The sequence below is a fragment of the Hippoglossus hippoglossus genome, chromosome 3 (assembly GCF_009819705.1).
Source record: "Hippoglossus hippoglossus isolate fHipHip1 chromosome 3, fHipHip1.pri, whole genome shotgun sequence".
Taxonomy (NCBI): domain Eukaryota; kingdom Metazoa; phylum Chordata; class Actinopteri; order Pleuronectiformes; family Pleuronectidae; genus Hippoglossus; species Hippoglossus hippoglossus.
This window is the reverse complement of record NC_047153.1, coordinates 30247462-30266744: the sequence shown is the minus strand read 5'-3', so window position 1 is coordinate 30266744 and position 19283 is coordinate 30247462. Positions and strand designations below refer to the sequence as shown.

Below are 19283 nucleotides of genomic sequence, written 5' to 3'. Positions count from 1 at the left end.
ACTGAATGAAGAAGAGGGAATGATGGAGATTGATCAGGGAATAAAAGACATTAGAGAGCAGAGTGACTCACTGATGAAAAGCTGCTTTGTTCCACTGTTGCACCATATCGTGACAAAACCTCCTAACTGCCACTGTTGGTGATTTTTATTGGAACTTCAGTTGATCAAATAAAAATGGCTTTGATAATATGCACACAAAAAAACCCTGTTGTTTATGAAACAATTTCAGAAATACAAGCTGTACTTCTCAGCGGATGACCTGATGATGTTCATGGAGATACAAGGTTTTACGGTAAGAAAAATCAGTGAAAGCAGAATTGTCAGGGGTGGGAGTGGTTGTGAGGCTTCTCTGAAATCTCACCGGGGCTGTCCTTGCTGCGACTGTGTTGCTTGTACGTGCTGTTCACACACCCATGCATGAGAATTATGTGACATGAGCTGTTGTGGAAATTTATAATAGGATATGATAGCTTGCCATGGGGAGAGAGAGACATGAGCAATACAACCACAGCTCTCTCTCTCTCTCTCTCTCTCTCTCTGTCCTTTCCTTTCTCTCAGTGTCTCTCTCCACCCTCTCTTCTTTACTCTTGTTGACAGGCTGATCCATACAGCATCAACACATTTTCTCATTTTAACCCTATCTCTGCAGTTAGACCTTCACTCTGCAGTGGATACACATATGAACTAAATAAAATTGATCTTCTCATTATACTCTGGAGTGTGATCTGTAGTGTTGGACTGCTCCTTTAACTAATATGCACCAGTTACATCATGAGAAACTGAAGTTCTTCCTGGCTCTTTCAGATTTCCTCTCACGCAATCATTTATTTTTCCCATCACACCCTCATATTTCGGTCATGGTCGGTGTCTGACCTCAGAGTAGCAGTGCTTCTTTGTCATTAGTGTGATGCTCTGAGGGGTGGAGCAGGCTTCAGGAGGAGGCCGTTCTCCACATTTCCACAACCTAACTACTTCGTAACCAACCACAGAACAATTGTGTTTGCTATATTTTCTAGTCATTGTTTGTTCTCATTTAATATTATGCACTTTGAATTTAAGGCGAATGTATTCATGATGAGAAGTCTTTGAATTGTAAAGTGCTGGGTAATTCAAACACCTGGTAAAGATTTGGTTAGGACTACATCCGCTGATTTGTCCACTTGATTTGCCTCTAAGGAAAAGGTTTGAGTTCCTTAATTAACCCATTATTCACTGTATTTTTACTTTCTTCTTCATATTTCAGAGAAGCTAAAGTAGAAAATAAATTATTAATTAATAATCAAATTAAATATATTTTATAGGCATGAAGCTGCATAGGTTTGCTTTAACGAAATATATATTGCATCATAGATCTTGTTTAATACACAGGGGGTTACAAGAAACAAAGGACTGTAAATGGCCTAACAGTCCATTTATGCTGAATTCATTATATGACATAAATTTATTCTGACAAAACCTTTATGCTCTACTTTATTGAAATGTTGTTTATAATAAAAACAGAGTCCTGCTGACAGGATAATGGAAAAGGCTATAATGTGTTGTTTTGGAAGCCATGACTTCAGACTTTTTTTATTGGTTAGGTGTAGGATTTGTAAAATGACATTTAAAAAACTAAGATGTGATGTAGTTTTTAAGGTGAAATATCCATGCCTGTGGGTTTACTCTCTCCCATAGTGCAGGTTTGTATCACTGGTGACTCTAGATTCCCTCTAGGTGTGAATGTGAGTGTGAATGTGTGTCTCTATGTGTTAGCTCTGTGATTCCCTGGCAACCTTTCCAGGGTGTGCCCTGCCTCTCGCAGTGTGAGCTGTAATGAAATGGATATGTGCATGGTCCGATTTTACCAGGAGGGAAGTATGGAATGATTTTTTGCAACAATATTTCCACAGAAGGACTTTGGTATTGGACAGTTTAGCAGGAATCCAGAGTTCAGTCAATGACAACATCCAGTGTCAATGTGATAAAAATGTGTGCTTTCCACAATAAATGCAATCATCCACCACCCCAATCTCCCCTCTGCTACCTTCCACCTCACTACCCAAAAGACACATTACTTCCTGCAGTGGCACTAAGCTTTGGCACTGGAGCTGAATTGTGAGGTGCTGAATCATCCAGTACTGATTTTTTTGTGATAACACCCAAACATTCACCCCAAACTTTCAGAGGACTCAAGTTGACTCAAATGTCAAACTCTACAGAAAGAGGACCTTGAGATAAGTTGAGTATAGTAATATTATATCGCAACTGCTGTTTACATGGTTACTTTTCATGATCCCTGGTGTAAAAACTGGTTCCTCAGTGAATCACCTGGTTGTCTGTTGTGAATAAAAAGGTTAGGGAAAGAGTGTACCTTCAAATGACCACCAAAGGTGTCGAAGTCGAAGAATTTGCAAGCCTCATTGCCGTAGCAGCCAGGTTCCATCTCCCCACGGACCAGGATGTTACGACTCAGCAGGCCAACTTCTGCCCTCACATCCACACCGTCCACCTCCTCACCCATGTGGATGAACTGAGCCTTACCTGCGCGCACACACACACACACGCGCACACACGCGCACACACACACACACACACACACACACACACACACACACACACACACACACACACACACACACACACACACACACACACACACACACACAAGATTACAACAAACACAATATAGGGGCATCTGTTGAAAACTGCTGCTCGGATCAACACTCATCAAGCTGAGCACAGTTTCAACAGATGTCAATTCACACCAGAGAATAGTTTTGTGTATGTGTGTGTGTGTGTGTGTGTGTGTGTGTGTGTGTGTGTGTGTGTGTGTGTGTGTGTGTGTGTGTGTGTGTGGCTGAGCAGATGTTCCAGATTAATGCACCACTTGAGAGCTGACCATTAGAGTACACCCCAGAGCAGTAGACCAGTCAGAAAATCGGTAGTTCTCCACCTCACCTTCCACCCCATCCAATTTTAACTTGCTACATGTTCACACTAACCTGGCGTCCAGGCCAATGCAAGCCATCTGTTAAAAGATGTAAGAGGCTGTGATGCTGGTAGCATGTTGCTTCAGATACAGAAGAAATGATGGAATGCAATCCATATGTCATGTTCAGAGATCAAAGATTCAGTGTGAATGCATTTGCATAGTGATTTTTTATGACCTTCCCTAATGTGAACGTGCTGCTCATGTTGTTTGCCATCAAAGAGTTGGACTTGCCTCCATCCTCCTGCTGCTACAGGAAGCTCAGAACAACAGGTACAGTACACTACACTGTCCCTTTTACCCTAATTTTAACACAAGATGAGCATTTGGTATTTTTCTGATCTGTCTTTCTATTATAATCATCTATTATAATAATAGGATGAACACAGTTTTCTAACTTCACTCTGCACCACACACTGTATATAAAGCTCAGTTGGAGGCCTGTTTAATATTCCTTGGCATTAGTGATCCCTAATGCTCAGATGGCTATGTCACACACTCTTTGATTTGGGCTTAATGAGCTGCCACAATACAATCGGACACAAGCTACAAATGACAGCTACAGCTACAACACATGACAGCTATAAGAAGTAATGACTGTCAGATTGATTTAGACCGAACAGGTAGAAATGTTTTCGATGTGGTTGGAGGACATGTTGTATGACTTTGTAATAATACTGAGAAATCTCGATAGCTTACAATTTGAACGTCAACCTCCCTCCCACCCCCCACCCCTCACACACTGAGTCTTTATCTAGTGTAAAAGCTACAGCATCATGCTTGTTGCATGTAGTGTATCTCCTGAAGAAGAGGAGAACAAAGAGGAGCCCATAAAAGGCAACAAAACAACACAGTAAGTGGAAGAATGCTGCAGAAACGATAACGGCTCAGTTCCTCGTGTCCTCCACTCCTACACATTCACATTCTGAACAACACAAATGTGCTGATTAGGAAAAAACAAAGAGATGCCAGGAAAAGAAATGGAACCAATGAAATGTTCAAGTGTGAAATCTGAGCGACAGAAGCTCAGACACCCATATGCTTAACCTCTTTTCTCCTCCTACTCCTTCAACCAGCACAGCCAGGAGACTTTCATTCCAGCTCAACGCTTCAACAGCTCGGGTTCACATACATTCATCTTTTATAGCTCAGTTTACTACAGTTTTAGATTTACTTAGATTAACTTTCTTCATAAACTGATGAGCAGCTCTTCATGTGCTGTTATAGATGCTGCCAGGTAAGATACAACCGGCTGCCTCTGGTACTGACAGAACTAACCCAGACCCGGATCAATATTTTCATATACAGATATTGATTTGAAAGGATTAGGGCTGACAACAAATATTTGTGATTGATGATCATAGTGTCGACATCATCACTTTCACAGAGCAAATAATTCAACAACAACCATGTAGCTTATAGATGGAATCATTTTCAAACATTAAGTAGTGTTCATACTGCTAATGTAATATCTCACTAAATCTGGCCATAAATGAATCCAGTTCAAACGTGGACCATTCTACAACTAGTGATATGTAACCCTTCACAAAGCCAGCATACAATTCAAGATAGAAAGCAGGAAACCAGAAGAGTGGTTGCTCATGGTGGAAATGCTTGTCAAATCCTCCCATATGGTTTTAATGTGGATATATTTAAGGGCCATGTAATGTATCCACTGCAGAAGTTGTGATAGCTGTTAATGTGGTTTGTAAGTTTTGAGAGACGTCTGTGGGCTGGTGAAAGATGTTAAAACTGAGCTGGAGAGACAGAGCCTGACTTTGTGAGTTTAGTTAAATGTCAGGATAGAAATAGAATAACGCTAAATACTTCACCACTGCTCCAGGCCATTGATCCACTCCACAGCATTTATTTTCTACACCCATCATCATATAATGCCATTTAGAAGTGTCAAAAGTTCAGCATGTAAAACCCAGGCACTACTTATTGGACTCAAACTGATAAATAGCCACAGGCTGTCTGTCTGTGTCTCAACAACACACCCTCACTATTTGTGCATTACCTCAGGGGCTGGGGAATAGACTGTATTATCACAAAAATGGTGCAGCAAAGTGGCACAAGGGCAGGAATTAATGAAAAGGATAACAGTCAGGAGTATGACAGGTCTGAGGAGCAGCCCCAGGCTCTCAAAAATAGGATTTCCACTTTGGATGGCCAAAGACCCAGTGACGTCAAAGAGCTGAAAACAGAGAGGAAAGGGGGAGGTATAGGGGAAGTTTAATGGACTGATCTTCTGATGCAGCTGGGCAGGAGACAAATGCCAGCAGCTCAGGCAGAGATTTGAAGATAAATAGATGGACTCCTGAATCCAAAGCGGAAGAAATGCTAACTTTAATTCTTTTGGTGCATGAATCTGTGACAGGATGCGACAGCTACGCGAGGACACGTCACATCACGTTAATGCTGACTTTTAGCTTCTGCAGGCACAAAGTCTTTTCCAAGTGACAAAGAGTTTTTTTTATTCGTACACAAGAACAGAGACGCTTACAAGGCTGACCTGAAGAGCCCTGCTTAGTGTGTGTGTGAGACACAGAAGAATAAGTGCCTTTTATGTATGTCTTCATACTAGCTTGATACTTTCAATAGACTGACCTTTTCTAGGTCATCTCAACCTGCCCTCTATTACACACACACACACACACACACACACACACACACACACACACACACACACACACACACACACCACCTTAAAAATGGAAAAAGCCCTTGTGGGTGAGGGGGTAGAGCAAGTGTCCTTGGCAAAGATACTGAACCCAGAATGGCCCCCTAATAGACAAAAGTGCTGCACACAGATGCACTGTATGAATGTGTGTGTGTGAATGTATTGTAAAGCGCTTTGAGAGATCATCAAGACTATAAAAGCACTAAATCAATACAGATAATTTACCATTTGTTATTACTACATTATTACATGAGTTGTAATGACTACTCAGACCTTGTGTAATGTAATGCAAAGTGCAACAATACATTTTCTGTCAAACCAACAATGGGGACAATGACAAATGCATCCGTCTGAAACAAGCAAAGATATCATGGTGATGTTGATGCGATAAGATAGGGCCTAAATGTCAAAATATGTCAACATAAAACATTTGGAAGGTTGAGAAAAAAATTAGGAAACAATAAGATTGAAATAAGATAAGAAAACCCTCAGTTGTTTTGATTGGAGCTCTAACTCAAAATGCTTGAGTTTACTGTGTTCTACCTGCTTCCATGTTGGTATGTGTAACTAAGCGTTTGTTCATCCAGCTTCTAAACAGTGACACAATTTACCTGACTGTTTTGAAGGTCACCTTGCCTTTCTGTGCCACTGATGTATTTCCATTGCTTGGTGTATATGCTTGGCCACTTTTCATTATAGTCCAACTACTCTCACCTTTTGCTTTTATCCTTGTGGAAACACTTTGTAACTAAGTGGTTTGTGTTGTATGTGCTGTGAAGGTAAGGCTGACTCTACATGACTTGCCATTTCAATTCAGGAAAAAATCCTTCAAATAAAATGAAAGATGTGTTTTTGTGACACTGTCTTTGCTACACCCTCAGTGAGTGGCCTAACATGTGCATGCCAACTCACAGCAGGTGTTCTGAGGCTGAGCTGTGAACTGTGGTGAGAGCTTAATGGTGGAAGCATGTGTGCATGGCCAACCGCCTGGATGACATTTCCATCTTCAGCATGGTCTTAAATATATTTATTTCACAACTGGATGTAATATGAACATTTGCAGGATTATATTTTCCCATCAAAATATTGAATGTATTTATGTGCCATACTCTCCCATTTCCCTCATTATCTCTGTTTCTTGCTTTGTAATCTAATCCATTCAGATAGATAGGAGATTGAAGCGTTAACCTAGGAAGAGTTAGTGCCTTTCTCTCCTCACTGAGCTACTTGAGACAATGAGCAAATTTAATGCAGCTGGGCAACATACCGACAAATACTCAAATGTTTGAGTCATTGATTAACTTGGAAATAAATTGATTAGAGATGCATTGCTTTGATTTGCGTAATCTGTTGTTGTATTTTAAGTAAAATTTAATAATAAATTCATGGATGAAAAGCACACAGGGCATTTGTCCTCCTTACAGAGGAACTGAGTTGTGCCTGAGGCATCCCACAGGAGCTGGAATAGAGTAGAACACACCTCAGTTCTCTCTGACACACCTATTTTAAGCTAAGAACATCCCCTCTTTATTTTAAGCTCCAAAACAACCTGCTGTCTGTCTATTCAGATGAGTGGAGCCCCCAGTCTCTGTACTCACTTACACTCTCCCCTCTGCTTCTTCCACATCATAAGCAATTCCTGTTATAGAGGAGGCTTGACACTGCAGCTACAGTGACTTACTATCTGTGGTATCTCTGGCATGCTAACTTCAGTAGAAGGATAGAAGCAATAGAAATAGGGACACAATAAGAGGCATTACTGTTGTTTTCCACTGATGGAGACAGGCTCTGAGAGAGTAGAAGAAGGAGGGATGGAGGAAAGCGTGATGCAGTAATTACAATATTTCTTCTAGCCTGGAAAGTAAACAGCTGCATATAGGATCTTTAAAAGAAAATCCAGAATTAACGAGTGGACATAAACACGACAACTGCACACTCAAAGACGTGCACTCTACAGCAAAATTAAGTTACTATCCAATCCCGCTCTCTGACATAGAAATTCTGAGCAGGGCCAAGTTGATTTAGATTTTGTATCAAGATGGGACGGGAAAACAATCCAGGTGACTCTAGGGTTTGTTGTTGAGTAGGACTGTAACGATGTGCTGAACCCATGGTCCAGTTTGGACCTCGTTTTTTTATTTTTTTGTTTTGAGGGGCGCCTGTAGTTTGTGGGTTTTATTAAAACACCAACATTTGGAACAGTAAGAACACTAAAGTACATGTTCACAAAGAGGTTGTGTGTGCGTGTCTCTCCACACACACACTTTTGTAAAGGTAAAACAGACAAAACCCTCCGGCCTCCACACTCTGAAGATACTAGTCACTTTTGTGTGTTGGTTGAGATTAGGCGGGGCTGTGCTTGTGATTGGATTGGAGTGTGAATGGATACGTACACACACCAGGCTACCCCTGCTGCTGTGGAAGCGTGTGGGGTTAAGCAGGGAGACATGTCGCAGTTCCGTCTTCGCGTTTGGTGAACCGGAACCGTGGATGTCTGGACTGCGGATTCAGTTTTGGTTCGAGAATTGTTACATCCCCATTGTTGAGACAGTGATTTTAGAGGCTTAAGTAACAAAGCTGGTCGCTGTTTCTATAGCAACATCTGCATTTATCTATGAGAAAGGGAATCAGCTCACATTTGATTAATGTAAAGTTTTTGTATTATTATTGTTGCAAGTTACTAAGACACTTTATGTTGTTTTTTTCATTTAATTTGCAACTTATCTGTACTTGGAGCACAGTGACATGCTCACTGATTGAATACACCTGCCTCGAACATTAACCTCCCTGGTGTCGAATATGACTGAATATAATAGAAATATATTTTTATTATTGTCCATAAATGTAAGAAAATAATAATGCAATTTCACAAACCCCATGGGTTGTCTTCGACAGATATAAATTCAAATGGTGTAACCAGTGAATGGTCGGCATGTTTTTATTACAATTAAGCAGTTATCAAATTTTAATCATAACCCAGAAGGAGCAAAACCTTTCATATGATGGCTGCATTGTAACACACTGCAGGTCACTGCTTCTCTCACCTTGGACCTTGACCTGGTTGGGTGTGCAAGTCGGGCAGGGCAACAGGGTGAACTCTTCAGACTGGTGCATGGAGTAGTCAGTACTGGCCACCACCACTCGATCGCCTAAGCCCCAGCCCTCTGGTTGTTCAGCAAGCTCCAGGATGCTGCTGTTGGACAACATGTCGATGGATATGGAGGCCTGTGGACGAACTACAGAGGAAGGTGATAAGAGTTAGACCACACAAAATGTCCGACACAGTCACGCCAGTAAAATATCTGGAAAGTCCATGTATTGCATTGTGAGCATATTTAAGTCTAATTTCCAGTGCAATAACCAGCCACAGTCCAGAACTGCATTCCCAAATGTACGAGTTCATGATCAAGTTCCAACATTGGTCAGCTAGCGTTGTTTCCCGAATGGCCATTGCTCTTTCAAAATGAATTGGCACTTTTGAACCCTTTCAGGAGCTTTTTCTTAAGCACCTACAGGGGCAAGCCACAGTTACTTTCTAATTTCTAGTTTGGTTTGTTACCCAGACAGAGGCTGTGGTCTTTGTGACAGACACAAGCTGTTTTCATATGAGCACTTCAACCCCGAACTTTACTGGACAGTACCCGGAGGAGCTGTGTGTGTGAATTAGTTAAACTGGACATTAAATGGACTTATACAGCGCTAAAACCTGCTGATAATAGTCAAAAAAAAATTGTTGATTGATGCATTACGGTTCCAATGTTTCCAACTACATCCACAATTTAGCATGTTGACCGTATACTTGTCCAGCCATTTACCAGGTTATGAACCAGTCTTATCATATTTAAGCCTTTTCACGCAATAACCTTTACAGTGTGTCATGTGTGAATGTAGAAGCGTCACTCCAACTGGCTCAGCTAGTTTGTAGGTTTTGCTCTATTTTGAAAGAGAACACTGTTCTCTCATATTCCCACACTTTAAAGTGGGAAAATGATAATCATGTTTCCTGCAAGAACAATATATCAGCTCCATTCATGGACACTTGTAGTGGGTACTTTTCTAAATCAAATTTTTTTCTTCACAGCATGTGAGCATTTGAATTTACTTAGATTTAGAGCCGCTTTACATTGTGATTCTCTCACTTTTAGATTAAGAATGCAAATACAATTCCCTCAGTCTAACTATCGTTGTGCTAAGCTAGGTGGCCTAGATGTTTTACCCATCCATCTCTCTCAGCCCCACCTGGTGAATCCCCAGGTGTTCCCAGGCCAGATTGGAGATATAGAATTGTGTATTGTTGGGTACTATAGATCTTCAGCATCAAGGACAATGAAGAGTCTTGCAAAAGAAGGTGTGACCCCAATTGAGCTCTGAGTCAGTCTGGGATCACATGAAGAGACAGAAGACACAGAGACAGCTTTAGTTCACATAACAACTGTGGCAGATTTTCCAAGATTCCTGTGAAAACGGACCTACAAAGTACCTTAAGAAACTACAATCTGCACGTGTACCTGGAGAGATGGTCACACTGAAAATTGATTTGATAGTTCTTTTCTGTTGACAGTACCTTGTGTTTTAGTCAGCTGAGAAAAAAAAATGTATGGCAGTATTTTTGAAAGCATCTCTCCAGTGTGTTCAGGGTTTGTCCTCGGAACAACAAAGAGCTGGTCTACAGTTGTTCCTACTGAATCTGAGGGTCAATAATCAGCTGATGTCTCACATCAAGTGTAAGCTTTTCCTGGTGACTGAGCAGGGAGACATAGTTATATTTGGTATCAACCCTTGTGTGATCCAGGATAATATAGCAATGTTATACATTTTATTTCAAACATGAACACAGACAAACCAATGTGGTGGGGAGAGACCACCAAACACTGTGGTCTACCAGTCCAAACCCTGTGGTCTACCAGTCCAAACCCTGTGGTCTACCAGTCCAAACCCTGTGGTCTACCAGTCCAAACAGTGTTGGCTACCAGGCTGTTAAGAAGATATACTGTATCTTCATTCCACCTCAAGCCACCTCCCCCTCCAAGACAAACACATACAAGGACAGATTACCAGTACAGTAACCTCTCTCATACTTCCAACTGCTCATCAAAGCAGAAGATCTCTTCTTTCAAATCAGAATCAAAAACATGTTTGTTGGATTTTTAAATTCCAAGGAAGTTGCCTCACTGTTGTGGTGCATAACAACCAAAACAATGTAAGAGAAAATACAACACGCCAAAGGGTGTTCCACGTTTTATAATAATACTTTTATTTCATCTTTATTCTGCAATGTACATTTGTATGCAGATTTGATTGTATTATTTGGCTGACTCTGCTCTCGTAGCAATGGAAAACCTGCAACATTCTTTTAATGTTCTCCTCATTGTGTCTTACTCATATTGAATGCACACACAACTAAGTCTATGTATTTGTCTGCAGGTTTCCAATATTTTGAATAATTTGAAAAGATGACATATTCACATTCAATATCATATAGACATAATAATAAATGCTGATAAAAACATTATTTGTGTAGAAATAGAGCTAACTTTCCTATGTTGTGTAGGGGAAGGATTGTTGAAGCTGTTTTTCTTTCTGCTGCGGATTATGAAGATGTGATTTATAGTCAGGCCTCTGCCTCCACTTTTAAACCCTTGGATGCTGTTTATCATTCTGCCCTTAGGTTTATTACTGGTTATGCTTTCGAACCTATCCTTGCATCCTGTGTGAAAAGCTGGTTGGTCTAAAAGACGTGATAGGCATATGAATTTGTTATCTACAAAGCCCTGATAGGGAAACTGCCGTCTTATATCACTTCTATGCTAGACTAATGTTCTGGACCATATCAATCTGTCTGTAACTGGGCTTGGGAAATCAGCTTTTAGGTTCTCCAACCACCTGGAAGTCTTTACAGCGCACTGTAAAAATACATCAATTGGTCAATTTAAATCCATGATCACAAACACTTTAACTTCTCTTCTTCTCGTCTTTCTTTACATAATTTTTTAAAGCAAGTATTTATATAATTTTTTTAATCAAATGCTTTCTTTTACCTTGTGTCTTTTGTTTTTTTCCTAACTGTTACCCGGCATTATTGTGAATAAGGGCCAGCTAGCCCTCAATGATTATTTTCAAGTTTAAATAAAGGCAAATAATTAAATAAATACCTTTGGCAAAACAAACTAAGGCAAACATCTGTGGTGCCATCCTGGATCTTTTTGTCTTCTCTGCTTTTGTCTTCCCTGCTTTTGTCTTCCCTCGGTCTAAAGGCCTTACTGACTTCCCAAATCTCTATTAAGCCACACAAACAACTTAATGAAAATGTGTGTTTGCACAACTTGTGGTTCAACATTTTTAACTCATACAGTGTCGTGTCTGTTTTCATTTGTCATTCATTTGTGAACTGGAATCAATTTTGTCCTAAAATTACATCTCGTCTGGTTAAGAAGATTTCCCTTGAATATGCGGGAGGGTTTAGATGCGCTATGACAGATTTTGTGTGCGTGTGTGGTAATGTAGATCATGCCAACATTCCCTTGTGCTCTCATAACACACAGACACGCACGCATGCAGACACATAGCGACAAGCCCAGACATTGGTCCATGGTATCTCTGTATTGTTGGTGCAGAGCCTGTGAACTCTGAGCTGGCTATTTGATAGTGTTTTCCTGCACCATGATGCGGGCCCCATGCATTCCAGCCACAGCTCCCTGCCCACACACAACACACTCTCTGGAGCACAGCCAGCATGTTTGTGTACAGTATATACCAGCACTGATCAGCTTAGGCTCTCTATCCATAATATACTTCTGAGATCCATTAATCCTCGTTGAACAGAAACAAAGTTTACCTAGAGCATCAAAGACAGAATATTTCAAGCACATACTTATACAAAATAAATACTGACAAACACACAAAGTGATAAACGTACCCAGTTTCCCACAGAGGAAGCGGACCCTGTAGTTGCGACAGAGGCCATGAGCCTGGTCCTTGTTGAGGCAGACAAAGCCGTAGTCCTTGTCATTCTTGTGGATCACATCTCCTGTCTGGTTGGATCGTATACCATCATGGGTTTCAGCCTGGACACGGGAGCAAAGAATGAAAAACATGATGGGCGCCAAAACCTAACTGTCAAATTCCATGACACACCAATGATAAAGATAAAAGAAACATTCTTGCAAATAAGCTTGTCTATGGTTGTTTGCAGGCACATCAAATGAAGGCACTTTCTACCAGACATCTGCTGTTTTTCAAGTTTCTGCCTTATTTTGCTGGCAAATAACAGGAATTTAATGACGTCCACTAGCACTATGGGTTAGGGCTCAGTTCTTTTACTGAACAGTGTGGTTTTCCCCAGTTAAATGTGCTCTGTGGCCAATACTTGTGCTGTGCCACGTTATACATAGTTTAGCCTAAATGCTACTACTCAATGACAATAATCACTAAAATTCCATGTGCAGTACAGTGTCAGCTAGTGAGCCCAATGTTGTCTGTCAACATCTGGCTCAAAGTGGAAATGCAGGGATGAGAGTCCTACATCCAGTTCTATAGCCTTTTTCCACAGGTTCAATTTCAACTTCAAAATTGTCGTTCTATTTGGGAACTGGTTTGAACACTGCTGCATTGAAGTGCTTCTGTGAAATCCAGAGGTTTTCCCTTTCAGAAAATGGTTGGTGACATAAACAAAGTGGAGAGGCCCACACAGTTCTCCTTGTTTTGTTTACATTACATTACATGTCATTTGGCAGACGCTTTTATCCAAAGAGACTTACAATTATCAATCAATCAATCAATCAAATTCTATTTGTATAGTCCATATTCACAAATCACTATTTGTCTCATAGTGCTTTAACAAGGTGTGACATCCTCTGCCCTTAACCCTCAACACGAGTAAGGATTCAATTAGTGCATTCAACGTCTAAGAGGGGCCATTTTAGGGGTTCAGTATCTTGCCCAAGGACACTTCGGCATGCAGATGGGGAGGACTGATGGTGGAACCACCGACCTTCAGGTTAGAGGACAATCGCTCTACCCCTCAGCCACAGCCGTCCCGCGTTTAATGATGCTAATGTTTAAAAATGCACACCATTTATGACATTCAAACATATCTACAAAAACTATAACTATGACCTCTTGACCTCCAGTGACCATCAGTGTCACATTACAGAACAACATTACAAACGTCAAAGCAACAACAGGAAAGTGCAGACACTCGATCTCAGGCACTGAGACTTCATATTTCCATAGGATGCTGAGATAATCCAAAACAAATCCGAACCACATTACATAATTTATTGGAATGAGACAAAAAGCAAAAACACTAAAAATAGAGATCCCACAGAGGCAAATTAGACAGTAAAAACTGCAAACTGAGGAAAACCATGACTTTGTCCAGACTCTGTGGAAAAATGATGACACACAGAGCTGGCAAGCTATGAGGGACATACCAGTTCTTCTTATATGTTTATGAAAACAGAATGACATTTCCAGAGACTTACTACGTTGTAAAAGGCAGATAATAAAAAAAAATATACAAATAAGATTAGTACATTTCTGGAAATCTTTTCTCCCTGCAAACTATCCATTTGGAATTATTTATTTTATCGTATGGCAAAAAAAGAACAGTCCAGTAAGATAACAAGAGCACATAAAGGACAAATTGTGCGATGTTAAAAAAAGAAGAGGACACTGAGGTAGAAAATTGCAAAGTATCCATTAAAAAAGAGCAGTTGGAGCCTTATTTTTTATGGTAATGGGTGTTGGAGGCTGAGCGGGCAGACCTGGTGCTACTGCATATCATTCATGGAAGGTTAACAGCTGCAGCTTTATGGTGCTAGGCTGAACCGCATTCACTGACTGCAGCCATGTCATGTCCCTGCAGCGCAGTAATGACAGACTGGCTTCGTGTTGATGATCACTTGACTGCACGGGCAGACCAACTACAATAAAACTGGACACAGGAGCATCTGGAGCTGACATCCATGTGGGGTCTTCTGTTTGAAACTCCATTAATACAACATTATTGTTACTGGCTACGTGTAGCTGAGATGATTCCAAAGGATTTCATCACACCCTATTGCTGAATTTATTCATGGTAGTCATTTTTTTTCTGCAAAAGGCATTGACTATACTTAGTCTTATTACCTCTCTGTGTATTGGCAGGTCACTGCCATTCTCGTGTTGCATTCAGACTTCCTTCACACGCACAAGGGACTCACAGCAAATAATGCAGCATGTAATCCAACGTAACTTTATCTCAGCGATACTTCAATGTTGGCCTTTTACTCTCTTCACACTGTATCAAAACTGCACGAAGGTACTGATGACGCAGTTAGAATATTATTCTATTATCTTATTTACCATTCAACTTGCAAACACAGGAGATCAGTGTTGAATATCACAACGGCTAATGTAAGAAGAGGATCAGTAACCAAGAGCTGTTAATTGGATGGCTGGAGGCAGCTGACTGTACACCTCCAGCTTCTCAGCTGGCTAACCTTCTCCCTTTCCTGCTCTATGGAAAACTACTTGTATCTTGTGCAGCATGGGATTCAGATCATGGCTGTAATCATTATTGCCTGACTACTGCATTAAAACAACATGAGTTTATTTGGCTGACTTTTACACATAGGCAAGCAGAGCCAGTATCAACACTTGACAGCGGTTGTTTATGGTTGACCAGAATATCTAATTTTATTAGCCATGACGTACAGTTGCATTCAGACAAGGATGTCTCACAGCAATGAAAGTAAGGACACTTGGTCTGGGTGTGCTCATACCAGCTCACAGCTATACTGCAGACTTCTAACTCTCTGCACCAGTCACCAGCCTCAGCAGCACCATCCCAATTCTCTCTCTCTTTTGCACGCTCGTTATATGCACCAACTTCAAAAAACAACAATATTCTGGCTCAAACTAGTCTTGGTCAACAGGACATTATCACTCCCATGGAAATGTCAGAAGTGATGAGCAGCATCAGATGGAAGTCATTTCAACCTCCAGAGACAATAGATCACAAGTGGATGGTAAATTATCAAATCCTTAATGCTGATCTGAGATCAGATGTAAGGAAAGATATCGCTTCAACCTCTGTACTGTCTACCTGACGTCTTAGAATAAGAAGAGGAATAAATCAGGTTTTGCGCATAAAGTGAAACTGTGAAAGCTACATCCAACCTATACATATTCCAGCTACGAACTAGTCTTTATAAGAAGCACTTTAAGCTACAGATAATCTTCACTGTAGTTGAAAATAGGAAGTCACACTACAAGCATTTAAGCAATTCACATCAAGAAACATCTACTGTAATAAAAAATATATAATTTAATAACTGCCTATATTATTTTGTGTATTGTTTATTATTAAAAACTGTTGTCAATCCTTCCTCCTGATACTTTTTAGAAGAAATTGTTTTCGACTGGAAACATTACAAGTCACTACTACCCTTTGTACTGTACATCCAGTAGTGAGATTAGACTGACCTGAGTTTAGCCTAGTTAATCATAAAGACTGAAAAAGGGAAGGGACAGTAGTTGAGCCCTGATGACTCATTCAAATCAACTCAAGTAGTCTACAGATAGTACCTTGTGACCTGTACTTTATTAGTGGGAAAGCTGATGTCACGGCCACAGTGAGAACAACAGTTGAGATACTGAGTGAGTCACTCTTGCTTTTGAAAAGAACATTCTTCTCTTTGCTGTTTTTACATCTTTTGGAGAAACATGTAAATTAAATATCTTTGGAATTTATTGAAGCCACATTTTTTCCACTTAAGAGGGATAGCATGAGCCACATGCCTCCAGTCTGTGCTTCTAGTCCTTGTTGTGAGGTAGGAAAATACTGGACTGTATCTCTTGACTTGTCTTTACTTAACTCACAACTCTCTTTTTACCTGAATAGATTGAATTATTGTCAATTATTACTCATTTAAGTCAACACCTCCTTATGTTTGCCAACATCACGCAATGTTAACTTTGCTATCCATTTCAAGACACAATATTTGTTTAACAATAAGCTAATGAAAGCTAAATCATATTCACTACATTTACTTGATTCTTGTTCATCTTGTTATTGTAGAAGTGTGGTTCCTGGTTATCCAGTTCATCAGGTGGCAGTGTCATGAAAAACTAGGCGCCTATAAATGCGACCCTGAAACTGCAGCCTCCTCTACAGCAGTAACACGTTAACTGCTGAATCCACTGTGATACATATGATGCATACAATATCACAACAAATAGAACTAGATGATTCTATCAGTGGCCTGCTTGTAGTTTAATACCTTTTATTCCCAGACATCATCCTATAAATACCTTTCAACAAAGGTTGCAATACGACTTCTTTCAATTCAATTTATGTTTTAATATTAATCAGGTCTTGACTGGCAACTTATGCATATGCATATCAATTGACCCTGTTTTTTACTTTATTCACTAACACATGACAACGTGAGAACTGCATGAATCAAAGCTCAGCCTTGGAAAGGGAAGAGATCCGGCACAAGATGACGGGACAGATAGAAAAACAAAGAGAAAAGTTGATGGAGATGAGAGAGAGGCAATAAGTTATGGAGACACTGAAAAGGAGGCAGAAAGAGCGAGTACATAAGAAACACAGCGAAAAAGACTCAGACACATCACATGAGAAGAGACACATGGAGGAGACCAGGCTGGAGCATAAGAGGTCATAGGTCAGAGAGCTGATGTCAGTCAGTCACTTTTCTACATGAATCTGATGCAGCCAAGTATAAAAGTAACTTATGCCTTCTCAAGAAAAGGTGGTTCCAACTCAACAACAATGGCCCTTAAACAAAATTGGGTGAGACTCTGGAGCATTAGTGCGTCACAGGTATTTTATGCTACTGTCCACAAGGTATTAAAGCTGCTTTCATCCAATTCCTCCAAATTATTTAAAATGTGAATCATGCAAAAGCAATCGCTTTCTAACACGCTGCTTGGCACAACATTCATGTGTTTCTGCTGATAACCTATCAGGGTGGTTCATGTTGCTTCAGAAACATATGATAGCTTAGGGACATTATTTTTCTTGTCAATGTCTTTAAACACAACCTTTCAATCTTCAGTTCACCACAACAATGCAGCAGTAACTTTGAATGAGTGGACGAATAAATGCTGCAGACTTGGTTACCTTTGTGTCAAATGACATCGACACCATGTGGGAGATGGCCGAGTGACACATCTCAATGAAATGGTCTGTACATTATGGAGAACAGCAGATTTGCACGTGTCAACATGCAAACCCAGCTTGCTGTGATCCACGGGCGAAGGAGGACAACAGAGGACATTTAGGCTAAAAACACGGTGCAAATGACACCGTTTCGAGTCGAATTTGAAGGTCGGGACTTATGGAGACTTGGAAGGCACCACAGGAGCAGGATGGAGGCATGTTGCGTTTTTTCTGGGGTTTTTTTACGTTTGAAGAAGTGGTCACCAGTTACTTCAATTGTATTGGATTGGCTGCAATGCTGTTTAATCCTGAACTGCAAAAGTGTTTTGTGGACTTAAACACTTCACCCACCCCTCCATTTGCATGGTGGTGACTAGATAATGAGTGAATTTTCATTTCTCTGTGAACTATACCTTTAAATACAGTCTGGGTGAGTTTTAAAGTGAGTGACTGAGCAGCCGATGGGTTTAATTAATGGGGCTTGTGGGACTAATATTAATGGGTTGGAACAGGCCCGCATTTGATTAAGAGATAATATATATATATAAAGATAATCTCGTACGGAGCTTTAAAGGTGCGGGGGCGGGTACATGTTTGCAGAATTTGAACTCTGCAGGACTCCCCTGTGTGAGCGTGCAAACACACACACACACACACACACTCATGCAAGTAAGAAGTCAGGGGAGCATTACCTGTATATCCATCGGACTGCCACACACTCGGTCTGGATACGCCTCGTGCAGGTCAGACAGTTTCTCCCAGTCTCCAGATCCCCTCTCATCATCCCTGTCAAACCATTCCGTCCACTCTGCCTCTGCGGGACGAACACACACACACACACACACACACACACACACACACACACACACACACACACACACACACACACACACACACACACACACACACACACACACAAAGTACATCCCAGTTCAGTGGTCAGACACCCAAGTGGTAGATATTAAACTAATCTACGTCACACTTTGGCTTGTAGTCCATTTAGGCTGTCAGAGAGCATTTGTAGCAAAGTAATTGAAGGGCTCTCTCCTCTCATTATGTTCTCTGTCTGGCTTCCCCAGCAGGGGATATGCATTTGACTGTGAGCCCGAATTACTATCTGGAGCTCGACACATATATCACAGATATGTGATGAGAAGCACCTAATTGGACTCAGCTCTGGGATGGAGGGGTTCACTAAAAGCAGCGTACCAGGCAGCTGAGCAAGAGGCAGACATATTGATAAGAAGGTGATGTGGTGATGATATCTGAGGCTGATCGATTGCTGCTCGAGAAGAATTTAAAGAGCCAGAGTGAAATGATGGAACAAGTGTAGAGTTGTTTGTCTGTGCATGAACCTGTGTGTGTGTGTCTATGTGTAGGTGTGTTTGTCTGTGCATGAACGTGTGTGTGTGTGTGTGTGTGTGTAGGTGTGTCTTTATGTGTGTGTATTTGCTGCTGTGGAA

At 40.8% G+C, this 19283-nt stretch overlaps 1 protein-coding gene across 3 annotated transcripts in view; it reads right to left on the bottom strand.

Moving 5' to 3' along the window:
- The window catches only part of cemip (cell migration inducing hyaluronidase 1), a 154827-nt gene that overhangs the window by 43445 nt on the left and 92099 nt on the right, over nucleotides 1-19283 (bottom strand). For all 3 annotated transcript variants that reach the window (XM_034581646.1, XM_034581647.1, XM_034581648.1), the window contains 4 exons: nucleotides 18513-18634; nucleotides 12568-12715; nucleotides 8696-8887; nucleotides 2351-2520 (listed from right to left, as the gene is read on the bottom strand). In XM_034581646.1, coding sequence (XP_034437537.1) covers nucleotides 2351-2520; nucleotides 8696-8887; nucleotides 12568-12715; nucleotides 18513-18634 — 632 coding nt within the window. The remainder of the gene's footprint in view (nucleotides 1-2350; nucleotides 2521-8695; nucleotides 8888-12567; nucleotides 12716-18512; nucleotides 18635-19283) is intronic.